At 43.1% G+C, this 16,617-nt stretch overlaps 1 protein-coding gene across 5 annotated transcripts in view; it reads right to left on the bottom strand.

The window, feature by feature from the left end:
- PCGF3 (polycomb group ring finger 3) overlaps window positions 1-16,617 on the bottom strand; it is a 97,519-nt gene that overhangs the window by 13,346 nt on the left and 67,556 nt on the right. For all 5 annotated transcript variants that reach the window (XM_030567339.1, XM_030567338.1, XM_030567341.1 and 2 more), the window contains 5 exons: window positions 15,968-16,064; window positions 11,902-11,957; window positions 10,657-10,767; window positions 8,288-8,376; window positions 3,887-4,024 (listed from right to left, as the gene is read on the bottom strand). In XM_030567339.1, the coding sequence (XP_030423199.1) occupies window positions 3,887-4,024; window positions 8,288-8,376; window positions 10,657-10,767; window positions 11,902-11,957; window positions 15,968-16,064 (491 nt within the window). The remainder of the gene's footprint in view (window positions 1-3,886; window positions 4,025-8,287; window positions 8,377-10,656; window positions 10,768-11,901; window positions 11,958-15,967; window positions 16,065-16,617) is intronic.

Genomic DNA, 16,617 nt, shown 5'->3' with positions numbered 1-16,617 from the left:
GCCATTGAGCGGGCTGCAGTGTCGCCTGCATCTGACAAGGCTCGCAGGGCCGCTTTTGCTGCCACCGCCCCTCTTCTACTAGCGCCTTAAAGTCCTTCCTGTCCTGGTCTGGGAGGAGAGGCTCAAACTTAGGCAGGAACTTCCATAGGTTAAAGTCATGTCTGCTCAGTAAGGCTTGGTGGTTGGCTAACCTGAGCTGGAAACTTGCCGAGGAATAAATCTTTCTATCAAAGAAGTCCAGTCATTTGGCATCCTTATTCTTGGGGGTAGATACGGGTTGGCCCTTACACTCTCTGTGGTTTACCAACTCTACCACAAGCGAGTTAGGTGCTGGGTGCGAATAGAGTTACTCATGGTCCTTGGTGGGCACAAAGCACTTCCTTTCAGCCTTCTTGGAGATTGGGGCCAAGGAGGCGGGAGTTTGCCACAGGGCGTTGGAAATGTTTGCTGCACCCTGGTGCAGGGGCAGAACCACGTAGCCTGGTGCCGAGGCGGACAACACGCTAAAGAGGGAATCGGAGGGGCCCTCCATTTCCTCGGCCTGCTGCTGAAGGCTGGATGCCACCTGCTTTAGCAGGTCTTGGTGTGCCTTAAAATCCTCCTGAGGGATTGGTGGCAGAGGCGTCGTTATGGTGTCGTCTGGTGCCAGGAAAGAGCCAGCGCAGAGCCATGGGCCTCAGTCATACCGAGGGGGTTGAGCCCCAGATCACAGTTCAGGTGTGGGTCTGCTGACTCGTGGCCCATCGATCTGTCTCTTAGAAGGCTGGACGAGGCTGATGGAGCCTGAAGTGCTCCGGCGACCGAGCAGGCCCCCATTTGGGCGGGCATCGGCATCCATGGTGCCCACTGGCACCACTGTCCCTGCCACTGACCCAGCTGAGGGCCCAGTGGCGGTAGCTGTCCTGGCTGAGTCGCACGGGCCAATGGGTGGCTGGGTGCCACGGCTGAGATCACCATCGAGTGTACAGTCTCACAGGAACGGCATGAGTGGCGGTGCCTGCGATGCCACCTCCCTTGGGACCTGGACCTCTTAGTCGAGGAACAGTACCCGCCCGAAGAGCTGCTTCAGTACCCATTATGGCAGCAGGGGAATTTCGAGCGCGATGTCTAGTTGAGCGGGAACTGGGAATGACAATGTCTATCCCGTCGAGACCAGCTGCGGTAGTCGCATCACAAAAGGAAACATTTCCGGCACCTCTCTCGATGCCCATGCTTGCTGGCAGGCAGCGTAGAGGGTCCACAAAACTCCCACCCGGGACATGACTGGGACGGTCTGGTCGGCGTCAAGGGAGGGCGTGAGCTGCTGGATAACCGGTTGCTGCATGCTGAATGGTGTAGGGAATGGTCCTCAGAGTGGGAACTGCGACCCGCAGGAGAGGTTTGATGGGCCCCCAATGGGGATCTGCCCCAGGACCGGGGACCCATCATTGGTTGCACGCCAGGAACCGAGAGACTCATGTCTTTTGTGGCCTGCATTGCCTCTGGCATCGACGGCATCCATACCAGTGGAGATGTGCGCACGGACGGCGCCAGGCTGCTCCGCTCAACACAAGTCAGAAGCCTTGAGCTCTGGGGGGACCCTGGGCTGCCCGACGTGAGACCGGCCTCCCTTCTTTCCTTGCCTCGGCATTGCTACAAGGTAGGGCCCTTTCCCTGCTTCTTGGACGGGGACCGGTGCTGGCTAGTAGAGGGTGCCTTGCTACATACCGACGGAGCAGCGGCAGGAGCCGAGTCTGCCCAGCACCCCGGAGTTGGGGCCAACACCGATTCCATCAAGAGAGCACGGAGTCTAATGTCTCTCTCCTTCTTGGTCTGTGGCTTGAATGACCTGCAGATCTTACAACGTTCACTGATGTGAATCTCACCCAAACAGCGGAGACACTCAGTGTGCGGGTCACTCCTAGGCATAGAATGGCAACAGGAGTTGCACGACTTGAAGCCTGAGGTACGGAGCATGCCCCAAGCCCACTCTAACAACGGAAGAAACAATTCCACAAACGGTACCACTAAGGATGAGTAGAAAGGCTGCAGCAGAGCTGGAGCACAAAGTTCCGACCACCTTCACTGGCAGCAAGAAGGAACTGAGGGTTGGGGGAGTGCACTCCAGGGGTCGCGGCGGTGCTCTCCCAGTACAGGTACTGCTAAGGGAAAAACTTCCGGCACCAGCACACATGGCAAGCACGCACACCTACTGTGGAATACACATGAGCAATGACGCGAAGAACTACTCCATGCGACCACACAGGGGAAAAAACCACTTATACATACAATTAAGAGCCAATAAAATTAAGCATGTTCCTTCACACTACTCAAATAAGATTTTTAATTGGTGACCGTAACAAGGGTACAGGTGATCTTCTCTTGTTATATACATGAAGAAGTGAAGCTGTTTCAGATGACAATTTCTATTTTAAGTAAAAGTAGCCTTCACAATAATTTTGAATAGAGGTAGGTCGGTAGATTACACACTGGTTGGTGCTAGGAGTGGGTGATTGTGGCTGTGGTCAGGTAGCAAGGGGAAGGCTTCAGAGCCTGAAAGGCTGGCTGTTTTTGTAGGTTGTGTTCTGAGCATGGGAGAGGATGTTTCAGAGCTGTGGAGAGGTTAGGTAGGAAGAGGAGAGAGAGGTGTGTAAGTGGGGACAGGGCTATTTCTGAGCAGAAAGGAGGTTCTGAGCTGGGGAACAGATAAGGAGTTGGCAGGGCTGAATATCAAGGCAACACTCAATTGGGAATGTGGCTGTGACTGAACTGGTGGCACGTCCGTTGGGCTAGGACATGGTACAGTAAGTACTAGATCAGGGGTTCTCAAATTGGGGGTTGGGACCCCTCAGGGGGTCGTGAGGCTATTACATGGGAGGTCGCAAGCTGTCAGCCTTCACCCAAAACCCCACTTTGCCTCCAGCATTTATAATGATGTTAAATATATTAAAAAGTGTTTTTAATTGATAAGGGGGGGGGTCCTATTGAGAGGCTTGCTATGTGAAAGGGGTCACCAGTACAAAAGTTTGAGAAACCCTGTACTAGATTGTGTGAGGAGAGGAGAGGACTGTTTATAGGGACGCTGTCCTTCATAATAATGTATCCTAGTTTTACAATCTGAAATGGAGGAGGTCAAAGGGAAGATGACGACCCCCTTTTTCTTCCTACTTCTTCATTCACCTCTCTTTCCCCCCACCAAATGGCTTCCCAGTGACTCACAGTCTCCTAGTTTTTCCACTTTGGAAGCATGATCAACCTGCAAGGAAGCATAGCAGCATGACCAGCAGTCCCTCCAGATTATGTTGGATACATGCTGATCCTATACTTTGGGTGAAATTCATCCTTGTGCATAACAGCAACACAAGGGCTATGGACCCCTTAAGCTACATGGCTTAAAAAAAGACTTTAGTGGTGGATAGGCCTGGCACTGGCCCTATGCACTGGGGTGAAATTCTCCATTTTCTCTTACACACATGATCAGATAAACATATAACACTAGTGGAAGACTATGCCAAAGCTTACTTTAATGACAATCATTTTAAACTGGATGTAGAAAAAGAGGAGTTAAGGTATTAAACAAGCCATGTGGCTCATACTACTAGCCCAAGAACCAACAAGGCTGAAACCCCAGAGGATTACGTTGGGGAAGGAAAGAGGTAAGTGCTTCAACATTCATATTTTAACTTATTATTTTTATAAAAAGGTTGACAGATTTGCCTAGATACAGCTCAGATGAAAAAGGTATTTAAGTCCTACTTCAATAATCACATTTTACCTGAAAAGTGGTTTGTTCAGTTCTCTCTAAGAACAAGATTACAAAGAAAAGCTTTGGTTTTAAAAAAATGAGCTTCATACACTTGCTACAAGCTTATTTACAGTGTGATTTTCTCTTATGTTAAAATATTACCTCATTAAAAGAAGAAAGGTTAAGTTTTTTGGCAATGAACTTCTTTAGATGTAAGACTGTTGCTTGTGCTGAGCAGCGGATCCATTTTCGTTTCAATCCACGCAATTTGCTGCTATTGCATTCCAAGCAGATGCTTACCTTCAGGGAAAAGCAAACACAACCCAGGGTTGGTTAACAGGATTTCCTGCAATCCTGATTATGCATTCTATAGGCAGCCTTCATTGGTCTAGTAAAATAAGGTCAAAACTTAAAAATTAAACATCTTTGCAGTCAAATGTTCACTGTAACTTCACTTAAAAGCGAAGAAGTGGTCGATCTATAACTTGTCATCTTACAGTTACACTTCACTTAACTCTTAAATGTCTCAATAGAAGTTATCAGAGGAGAGCCGTGTTAGTCTGGATCTGTAAAAGCAGCAAAGAATCCTATGGCATCTTAGAGACTAACAGACGTATTGGAGCATGAGCTTTCGTGGGCGAATACCCACTTCGTCAGATGCATGTAGTGGAAATTAATAGATAGAAGTGGATAGAAGTTGACAGCCGCCAATCTGTACATTTTAGAGGTCATTCTGACTAATTCCAGAGCAGTCAAGGTCAAACCACAAACCAAAAGTGTACACACTGTAACAAGTGTACAGTGTGAAAACCACCTCCATTTTTTCAATGACTGTTTACAGTGTCATCTTTATACAACTTTAAGGCCATGTTAACGTACACTCGGATTATATGCGTGGTTTAAAAAGGATTATCAACTTGAAAGTTATTTTATCTGAGATTTAAAGGTGTTACAAGAAAACTAGTAAAACATCAAAAGATTTTTGCTCAAATTACTGATAGGTTAGGCTATAATTTTTTCATGGAAATTTTAATAAATGTCATGACAGAGGTGCAGGGGAAAAAAAGCATATGTCACAGAAATAGGGGAAAGCAGATGGCCCACTGCACTGTGGGAAACATGAAAAGCAACGCAGGGGGCAATCTTCATGACTTTCAGGAGCAGGGAAGGTTTTGCCATAGGTGGTGCATGGCAACAGAGCTCCACTTAGCAAAGTGCCATCAGCCCCACCCTAAAATATCTTAGTGGTTTGTCACCAAATCCCACCACATTAGGCAACTTATTAGGGTCCCCATCCCAAATCAGTAGGGCCCTATCAAATTCACAGCCATGAAAAATGCATCACAGACCATGAAATCTGATCGAGTGCGCTTTTATCCTATACTATACAGATTTCACAGGGGAGACCAACATTTCTCAGATTGGGGGTCCTGACCCAAAAGGGAGTCGCAGGAGGGGTCACAGAGTTATTGGGGGGGGGGGCGGGTTGCAGTATTGCCACCCTTATTTCTGCACTTCCTTCAGAGATGGGTGGCGAGAGAGTGCCGCTGTTGGCCAGGTGACAAGCTCTGAAGGCAGCACCTCGCCAGCAGCAGCACAGAAGTAAGGGTGGCAATACCATAGCATGCCATCCTTACCCCTGCGCCGCTGCTGACGGCAGCTCTGCCTTCAGCGCTAGGCTCCCGGCCAGCAGCCACCGCTCTCCAGTTGCCCACTTATGAAGGCAGCATTGCTGTTGGATGAGAGCAGCAGTACCACAAAGACACACCCCCACAATGACCTTGCAACCCCTCCCCTCCTTTTTGGGTCAGGACCCCTAAAATTACAACACCTTAAAATTTCAGATGTAAATAGCTGAAATCATGAAATTCACAATTTATAAAATCCTTTGACTGTGAAATTGACCAAAATGGACCTGAATTTGGTAGGGCCCTACAAATGAGCCTCAGGCTTCACATATTCCTGTATGAAGTTATTAATGCTCACCCGGGACTGGCAAAGCTTACCGAGGTTCATGGCGTTGAGCCCTATATGAACCTCCTAAGGTTTGCCGGGGAGTTGGCTGCGGGTCAGAAGAGGTACAGTGTCTCCTCATGCAGTCCTGAGCAGGTGTACAGGAAGGGGAAACCCGCCCTGAAATTCTCTCACAAAGCCCTCCTGCAACCTCCAAACTTTAGATATGCAGAAGAGGGTAACTCTCCATCTTCTCACGGGGCTTTTGTCATAAACAGATGGTTACGGGTTAATGTCTCTTTTACCTGTAAAGGGTTAAGAAGCTCAGTGAACCTGGCTGACACCTGACCAGACCAATAGGGGGACAAGATACTTTCAAATCTTGGTGGAGTGAAGTCTTTGTTTGTGCTTTTTGTTTGGTTTGTTGTTCGCTTTTGGGACTGAGAGGAACGGGATATCATTCCAGGTTCTCCAATCTTTCTGAATAAGTCTTTCATGTTTCAAAATAGAAAGTAATAGCCAGGCAAGGCGGATTAGTCTGGTAAATGTGTCTTTTTGCTGGAAGGATTTTTACCTCTGTTTGCCGTAACTTTGAATCTCAGGCTGGGGGGGGGGGGGGTTGGGAAGGGAGGGAGTCCCTCTAGTCTATATGAATCTGAGTACCCTATAAAGCATTTTCCATCCTGATTTTACAGAGATAATTTTTACCTTTTCTTTCTTTAATTAAAAGCTTTCTTTTTAAAGAACCTGATTGATTTTTCCTTGTTTTAGAATCCAAGGGATTGAGTCTAAACTCACCAGGGATTGGTGGGGGGAAGGAGGAGGGATGGTTAATTCCTCTTTGTTTTAAGATCCAAGGAGTTTGGGTCTTGGGTTCCCTGGGGAAGGTTTTGGGGGAATAGAAGTGTGCCAGACACAGATTTCTGGCTGGTGGCAGCGTACCAGATTTAAGCTAGTAATTAAGCTTAAAAGTAATCATGCAGGTCCCCACTTCTTGAACCCTAAAGTTCAAAGTGGGGAAAAAACCCTGACAGCTTTGTACAGGAGAACTGACGAACAGAAAACCCCTCCCCCTTGTTGCTTCCTTTTGCCTCCCCAGGCCTGTCTCTGGAGCTTGCAGCAAGTCAAAGCAAGCTCAGCAGCTCCTGACAGTCTATGCGAAGCTCCTATTTAATGTATTAATAACCTTAAAATTAGACTAATCAACTAGCATCTCGTTTACACACATACACACACGACTAGAAGCGTGGAGATCCTTTGCTTGGGACACTCTTGGCCACATGATAAAAGTATAGTTACAGACTGCTCCATGGACTCCCACTTTGCCCACTAAAAAGCACTAAATTCCCACCCAACGTGGGTAAGGTGTTTAATCATCTCCTACTGGCATCCTTCCAATTCTTCATAGCTTGGGAAAACACAAACAGGACTTGCAGTGTGCCACAAGGAGGATGACTGAGAGCAGCTTCAGACAGGCAGCGAGTGTTCCAAACCTAAAGGAGCCTTCAGAGAATGCTTTGCCAGCAGCCCTGTATCTGTGTGACATCCTCATTGAGAGGTCAAATTTCAAGAAAGTAGGTCCCAGGCCATTTATGTCTTTATAGGTAAAAGCCAACACCTCCAACTGTAGCCAGTACTTGGGGGATGGGAAGCCAGTGTAGATTTAAAAGCACGGTTTCCTATGCTTTTTGGTGGGGGTGGGGGGAATTCCATAACAGATGAGTTAGTTTATTCTACATGTTTTTTTATCTGATGAGTGGTTTAAGCTATAGCCCCATGTAGAGCATGTTGCATTAAATTTATTCTGGAGTTGACGAAGCTGCAGTTAACAACTTCAATTGCCTGGCCATACGAAAGGTGAAAAAACTGACCTACTTTACTAATAGATGACAGTCAAGACAGATTGATAAAATGAACACTTGCCCACAACTGACAACACCCTCAGTGGAGGTGGTGTCTCTACCATTTTTTCTGGTTTTTCCTGACCAACATCACAACTCTAACTTCTATGGATTTTGCCTCAGCCATCTAGCTCTCATCCAAACAGCAGGCGAGGCAATCCATTGCTTTGCCTAGGTCAGGGGCTATGGAGCTGGTCCTATGACAGATATTTTGGTCCTGATCTTGAGCATAAAAAGATGTCATTAAGTTCTCTTCCTTCCTTTCTGTTTTTGCTACAAAGCAGCAAAATTCATCATCCGTATTAAATATATTTTAAGGTGTTAGATAAAATTCTAGATTTAAATTAATTTGCATTTTTATAGAGTAATTTTCTCAGCCACAGACCTCACATACCAGTTTTGAGGCACATTTTTTAATTCACTTCAGGCTAGAGGCCAATCACAATTATAACTGCCACTGATCCTTAATAAGATTTTCTTGATAAACAAATGCCACCCCTTCCCTACACATAAAGGCACTTGGTGCAACTTTAAACATTCTACTAAAAAGCACAGAAAAACAGTGCCTTGCTTCCATCCATTGATCAAAGTATGGATATAAAGATTATTCGTCCCTCATAGTACATAATGAAAACAGAGCTAAACGGCAACCTAAAACTCAAAAAACCTGGCTGATTTCAAAGTAAAAGTTGCCTGAAAGATATTCTACCTGTTCATCACTTCTGTGATAGTCATTATCTTCTTCCTGTTTTTCTTCTGATGTTTCTTTGTTTGAACTCTCATCAGCTTTAGTTTCACCTTAAATGAGAAAGGAAAGCATTATTAATATCTTGTAATTTCATGATTAACTGGAGGTAATCTCAATCGATAGTAACAAAAATCAAATCAAGAGAAAGCAAATGGGGTTTCATAAGTTTTTGAATGCATCAGACTGGAGGTGAGCTCATTTTATAAAAATTAAGCTCCTTTTCAATCATCTTTGGTATTTGGTATTTTCTGAATTCATACTTAGCTAGATGTAGATTCACGGGCCGTGCACCTATGTTTCAAGGGCCCTAATCCAAAACCCACTGAAGACAATGGAAAGACAGGCACTGGGCTTTAAATCAGGACATAAATGCACAGCTAAGTGAGAATGCATTTGTTGCTTTGAAGGACTTATAAGCTCTTGACAGTCACCATGTCCAAAAACATTTTTCTCCATTAAAAAAAAAGATCATCAATGCACCATTACTGCCCCAAGATTGTATTCAAAAATCAGGAATTTCAAAAACTTTAGGTTGCCAAAGAAATATCAAATCTGCTAAATATTATATATGCAATAATTTCTATTCCTCTTCCTCTCAAAAGGAAGCATTATGGTATTACATTTATTAGTAAAATATAACTCCAGCCCTAACTGCTCAGTTCCTAGCAGTAGAATGTGATATCCCTAGCTTTATGCATTGATGTGCTCTTCACTCAAATTTTAAGTAAACTCTTAAAAACTGTTGTGTGAGACTTTTTTTTTGGTCACTAAAAACTATATTTAATGGGAAATTGGGGGGAGGGAGGTTGAATTATGCATGCACAATCAATCTCTACTGACAAACGAAATTATGGCCCAAATCCCTGGATATACCATGAGTGGAAAGCACAGCTCAGGAATGTGACCTTTGCTCTCTATCAAATCTTGGGCTTGCTACTTTAAGTAACTGCCAACAGTCCCACAGGTCCATGGTGGCAACTGGGTACCAGCAGACCATAACCCAAACCGTACTCAACTTTGCTAGCAGCCAGTATCACATTAGCACAGGAGCTCCTACACCAGCACTACTCCAAAAGATCCCCCATGCTGGGGTGGTCTTCCTATGGCCAGTTAAGAAGGTTTAAGGGTAGGGGTGGTGTGATGCAAAGCGGCCTCACCACAGCCCAGGAGGTGAGCGTATAGTACTCCTGAGGGAGTTCTGCACCAAAAAATTAAAAATTCTGCAAGTTTTATTTGTCAAGGAATAAATGTGGAGGTTCCAGCATGGCATTGGGGAGCACAGGCCACTGGCTGCACAGAGGTGGGAGATTACCCCACAGCCTTCCTCCCCTGTCCCAGGACACTAAGTTGGCAGTGAGGCTGCATCTAACCTGACACAGCACAAGGGCTGGGCCTGCCCCAGAAACACTCCGGGGCCCTGCCTCTCCATGCCAAATGCACGAAGTGTAGGCAGGCAGGAACCAAGTGGGGAGGGGCTCAGTGTGCGGGGATCTAGGTGTGTGGGACAATCTGGGTGCAGACAGCTCAATGAGGAGTCCAGGTGCAGAGGGAATCTGGAAGCACAGAGGCTTGTTGGGGGTTTCCAGGAGTGAGCGGGCTTGTTGAGGTGGTCCAGGTGCAGGGGGTGGCTTAGGTGCAGAGATGGGGGTCTAGAGACAGGGGGTCTGGGTGCAGGGGCTCTCCAGATGTAGGGGCTGAGGTTCAGCAGGATAGGGTTCAGGTATGGAGAGATGTGGGGTGTGGGGGGGGGAGGTTCTGGGTGTATGGGGTGAGGCTTGACAGGAGAGGCCTGAGTATGGGTGGTCCAGATGCAGGAGGTTGGGCGGACAGGGGAGCAGCTCCCCAAACAGTGACCCCTTCCCTGCGGCAGAGGTGTGATGAGGGCAGGAAGCAGGGGAGGATGCTGAACTTCCTGCAGCCAGGGGAGGTTTCTGGGGGTGGGTCTCGCAACTGATCCCAGTGCAGAGTAGGAGCCACCATGATGATGATTTGCCTCTCCACCAGCTGCTCCAGGTGCATGAAACTATGTGCCTGAGCTGTTAAGGAGGGGTGCGTGACCACTCTTGCAACTTCCCTTTGCTTCCCTTGTCAGAAAGTCATTTTTCTGCAGGGAAGCAAAGAAATCTGTGAGGGACATGAATTCTGGGTGTGCACAGGACACAGAATTTCTCCAGGAGTAGTACAGCTTAACACCATTAGATGTTTAATGCAGTCACATTCACAATGTACAATACTCCATGAAACAATTTCTATAATTATGATTGGTGTTTAGAATAACCTTATCAGCATAATGGCATTTTTCTAAAGAAAGCAAACAAAAATAAAATTACCATTCCGATGCGAATCTAAATGTTGCTTAGCAGAGCATGTCTCCCCTTTGATGTCCCCTGGTACTTCCATGCCTAGTTTATGATAGAATTCTCTCTGCTTTCTCATTTCCGCTGTTTAAAAATTTAAACTGTTTCATTAATAAGTGCCAATGTAACATTTATAAAATTGTTTCAAACTCCTCCCACTTCCTTATAGAAGACACTTCCCAGCAAAAAGAGTGCGAACACCACTATCCCTTCACTTTTGGCTGCCTCTCTGCTCCTCCTAATTACCGCTTTACCAAGCTACACCACATATTTTGTCATTCAGCCGTAGAATAACCAACTCATCTTCTGAGGCTGCTATTACATCATTTCTGTGATTTCAGATCATATGGAATTTAAAGCTACTCCATATTTTTCCATGTAACCTTCTACAAATATCTCAGTTGAAGTACATGATACATGCCTGTTCAGTTACACACGTAAGAGATTCTGATTTTCCTTTTTTCTCCCTACTTCTAATTATTAGCCTGGAAGAATTTCATTTATATATAGTCTCTTTACTTAAGCTTGCATATTTAAAAGTGAGAGAATGTCCTCTTGACTTGACAACTTAGTTTCAATGAAAATTTTCCACCCTAAACATAAGAAAGGCAGTAAAACACTATTGAAAAAAATGAGAATGACCCAGTAGTTAGTACAGAATATTCCTTCAGCTCAAGACACCCATTATTGTCAAAATCTTACCGTTATGAGAAGAAGCACACAAATTAGAAGTTACCTGTTAGCAAGGCATTCTAACAAAAGGAAGAAAATTATGCTAAAACTAAACACTTGATCTGCATTAAATGCTTCACTTTTGACAACTAGGGAAAGCCGCAACCAAATGATTGAATAAATGTAGAATTTAAAACAAAATGTGCATACAAAATATAATGCCAACACAAAAGGTGTTATGCAACATTACACAATGTTTTAATTTTCCTGAAACATCCTCAAATTTTCATTACTGGAACATTTTCCAGTACTGGGAGTTAGCATTACTTTTGTTGAACATTAACAGAAAGCACATATTTGAAGGATAAAGTAAAATCAGTGCTAGAATTTAAGTAACTGCAGAAATGCTTCCACTGTATATTTTTCACCATTATCTTTGTCTAAAAGCAGCAGACAGGTGAAAAACCTATGCTATCCCTTAAACATGCACTGTAGCTCTTTGTAAATCTAACATTTACAGCTAAAATAAGACATACCAAGACTTACCTTCTTGAAGGCCTGGCACAAGTTTGTAAACAATATCTTGCATTGTTCTGTCATGACTGGCAAAAAAACAAAACAATTAGAATTTGAAAACTTCCTATGTTTTAATCAATCATCTCTATTCTAAATGTCATCTTGCTTAAAGAGAAAGACTCCAAGATTAAACAGATTATGCAAACAGGAATATTTTAAACATCACAGTAGATAATATTCAGATTTATAAATGGTATTTGAACATCAGAAAGATGTCATATGAGAAAATGATTTTAGTGGACAAAAGGGAGCAAGATGAGAAAGAAAGGCTGATAAAGCCCCAACAGTTGAGGTAGGAGACAACAAAATTACCTATGTGATGTGGAAGATGACATACTAGAATGTTAACAGGCTGTGTGAATTTTCTGAAGTCCACCCTTAACGGAACACAGAAGAACATGAATGATCCATCTAGAGCAGAATGTGGAATTGTGCCCAACTGCATCAAGGTACACATGTTGGTAATGCATATTTTACTATACCTTGATAGAATTTTGACCTAAGGCAGGCAATTTTTGGCTCAAGATGAGGAAAAATACACTTTAACACAGCCTTCCTATTCAGCACGGTATCAGCCAAAGGATATTACTGAAGGTTTGCAATGGTAAAAACATCTTTATAAATAACTGTACATTTCTCATACATGTGGAACAATACTTAAATTTTCATTAATTATAGTGCACTGCACCAGAGAATCTGGTCCCAGCTGTTTCTGATGCTGTGCAGCTTGACTATCTAAATTACAGGGTCCCTACAGAGTCTAGAAGATTTTTGTTTTCCTCCATACACAGCTGTTTCATGAAGTTACATACAACATTCTTTGCTGGTGGTAAATAGGTGAAATGATAACAACTTCAACAGAGATTTACCCATTTCCACAAGCAATGAATTTGCCTATATGGGATTAGACCAACACTTCTATATAAATAGATAGAGATAGACCATTTTGTTATGAGACTGCACAGACACACTAGGAGACATTAACATCCCCACGTCCTTCAAGCCTGCATTTGGGGATGTCTGGAGGAATTATCCATAATATGCTCCTTTCCTAATGAAGAGCTAGAGAAAAGCATGCATAGGAAAAGCATATAAATCAAGAAAAAACGGAGTTCAGCCCATACGTTCGGCTGTTTATAAGCAGAGGCAGTTAATTGCTCTTAATCCAACCACTTCCATTCAAATTTAAGAGCAGCAATGAGCAGCTCTAGAAGCTGTGTTGTCCAGTGATTCTTAAGCAGAAAGGTAAGGTGGCCTGACACTAGGCATGGAGGGGGAAAAAAAGAAAAACTGGTTAAGACCCTAAACCTCTAGCCCTCAACCTCCTTGGAGAGGCTAATCTACTGATTTGCTTTCAACAGAAGTTCAAACAAAGAAAAAAAAATAAAGAAAGGGCAATTCTATCTAGAAAAGTTACCATTTGAAAGTGCCAGAATATCACCAGACCTCTGAACCAATACCACCAAGTTCGAATATTAAGCAAAAACAGTGCAATAATTTAAAAAATACATCCATCCCAGCTGATATCTGGCATTAACATGGTACATTTTTCCAGGGTGAGCACTGGCTCTGACTCCAGAGCAGGAGTGTATGCTCCTAACAGAGGTCAGTTCTCAGTAGTACTCCACAACGGTGGAGACCACTTAAACCAGAAAGAAACAGTAGTAGCAGAGTCAGTAGCAGTTCATTAATTACTTCAACCTTTTAAACAATATTTTAAGAGCTGGAGGAGGACAATTAGGTTTAAATGAATTAATGGAACACTAAAAGGTAGTTAAGTCTCTAACATGGATGTGAGGGGTCTATTTCCAGATTGCAAAAGCTTCACCAAGAATATTTCAATATAAATGAATCATAGTCAAGCAGTCAGTCAATCTACAGTAACCCACCCACAGCAGCAAGCAGGTATGAAAACTTAACTGCCTTCTCACTTCTGAATCATGAGAGGTGCTTAGGTTATCTATTTCCCAGCTGGGCTGGGGTCTGTGGAGGGGAAGAAGTCACGCTATGGGTCTGCATAAAAAGTGATTAACATAATTAAGACTTATGTAAAACAATGTCCTCCCTGTACACATTCTCTATTCCAAAAATCGTATATCTTCAACAGCAGCTTGAACAAAGGAACCATTGTGATCATCTAGTCTGACTTCTGTATAACACAGGCCAGACAACATTCCCAAAATAATTCCTAGAGAATCTCTTAGAAAGAGATCGAATTTTGATTTAAAAAGTTACTTATGATGGAGAATCCTCCACGACCCATGGCAAATTTTTTCCAGTGGTTACTCCTCTCACTGTTAAAAGTTTACACCTTATTTCCAGCCTGAATTTGTCTAGATTCAACTTCCAGCCACTGAATTATGTTAAGCCTTTCGCTGCTAGACTGAAGAGCTCATTACAAATATTTGTTCCCATACAGGTACTTATACACTGTAATCAAGTCCCCCCTTAACCTTCTCTTCGTTAAGCTAAATAGATAGACCGTCTTGAAATTAATCACTTTAAGCCAAGTTTTCTAATCCTTTAATCATTCTCATGCCTCTTCCCTGAGCTCTCTCCAATTTATCAACAGACACCAGAGCTCTGGATACAGGATTCCAGCAGCAGTGGCACCAGTGCCAAATCCAGAGGTAAAATAACCTCTCTGGGAAACTTGAGTTTCCCTTTTTTATGCATCCCACGACTGCAGTAATCCTTTTGGACAGTGCCACACAGGAGTTCATGTTCGACTGATTATTCACCAGGATCCCCCAATCTTTTTCGAGTCACTGCTTCCAGAATAGACTCCCCCATCCTGTAAGCACGGCCTACGTTCTCAGTTCCTAGAAGTACGCGGTTACACTAGCCATATTAAAAAGCACATTGTTGCTTGCATCCAGATCATCAAGTGATCCAGATCGTTCTCAATCAGTGACCTGTCGTCTTCATTATTTACCACTCACCCAATTTGTGTCATCAACTAGAAAATGGGGGGAAGGAAGGGCAGGGAGTTGACTACACTTCAAAATCCACTGTTTTTTTTTAAATACATATTCAAAGTAGTGCAACTAACAATTTCATCAAATACTTTGCTTGGAGGCAGGGCAGAAATGCACCTTAAAAGAAAGAGCTGGTGTGGATGCACTGCCCCGATCCAACTTACAGAGCTGCATTTTCAGCAGTGAAAGCTGCAATGGTACAGTTCTTTAGGGTTGAACAAGCCACGTGAGGAAATATCAGCAGCTGATTATCATGGTGACCGATGCCTTAGAAATATTTAAGTTGAGAGGAAACTGTAGGAGAAAAAGTAAGGGAAAGCACAACCTGCAAAAATATTATACAGCAGAGACACAAGAGAGGACAATACAGGCAGGATACCACAGCCACGCTAGGGCATGTTGTGAATGGACATTGAGTGGCTGTGAGGATAGGAGAAGGGCAGGTACAAATCCTTAAGCATTGGCTCCAACCAAAAAAGAGGTCGGGAGCTAGTGTCTAACCTTTCTGCTGCTTTACCTCTTTTGTGTGTAAATAGATTATCCTGCAAGTTAACAGTCACTCAGAAGACTAAACAATGACAATGCTGCCACCTTCAGATTTCAATCTTTGAATAGTACCTCAAGTAAAACATTAAAACCATAGTGCATCTGCCATAACAAAAAATACATTTGAACTACCAGTCGTGAATATAATGAAATATTAGATAAACATGTAATTTGCACAATCAGAAATAGATTCTATATAACCTATGAGAACCGGATACAGTCTAACCAGAAATTACTAAATCCAACTAAACTTCAGTAGAAATTGGTAAAAACTAGACAAAATATTTCGCTTGTTCTTAAATTTGACAAAACACATTAAGTTCAGTCTACCACTTTGCTTACACAGAACCATTATTTTAATTTCAAATCAAGCTGATCACTTAAGTATTTAAGAAAGAACAGCAGGGAAGTAAGAAAATCTAGTAAAGAACTGTGCCATAATCTGAGATATCTACACATGACCTGCAGAGATTTTAATTATCTGTGATTTTCATTGTATGCAGCACACTTACCCAATATACTGTAGCGGATGGCTCTGATGTATAACAATTCTACATGTTGGACAGGTGTTATTTTCCTCCAAATACTTCACCAGGCAACTTCTACAGACTGCAGACACATTTATAATTAGGAAGAAAAGAAACCTATTAAAACAAGTTCACATTTGTGTTCTTGTGAATATTTTAAAAGAAATTAATTTACATACAAATAGTAACAGAACAACTCTCACACAATTCAGATTTCGTCCCTTAAATTTTAAATAAATAAGTTTCTAATATACCACTGAATAACACACAATTTCCATTATCTTTCATGGGAGTTCTTAGAACAATGGTAGATTATAAACAATGTATGAAGGACATACTATCTTATTGTCCTATTCCTGAACAGATAAAGCTTACTTCAGAACTATTAGAACACATAATATACAACCCAAAATACCATATGCTAGAAAGAAACTTTGAGCTGTGGCTGTAAACGAAAGGAAATTGAGGCAAGGAAATAAACTTGAGGGCAAAGAAAATATTTCCTTCCGAGAAGTTGCTGTTTAGTGACCATGCAGCTCCTAGCTGAAAGGGCATTCAGGTGCTATTTCACCTCACAACAAACACAACGTACATCACAATAGAGCACTGAACAATAGTTTGATTTTGGACCTGTT

Source organism: Gopherus evgoodei, chromosome 6 (assembly GCF_007399415.2).
Source record: "Gopherus evgoodei ecotype Sinaloan lineage chromosome 6, rGopEvg1_v1.p, whole genome shotgun sequence".
NCBI classification, from domain to species: domain Eukaryota; kingdom Metazoa; phylum Chordata; order Testudines; family Testudinidae; genus Gopherus; species Gopherus evgoodei.
Note: the sequence above shows the minus strand (reverse complement) of the source record. Positions and strands in the feature narration are given on the sequence as shown.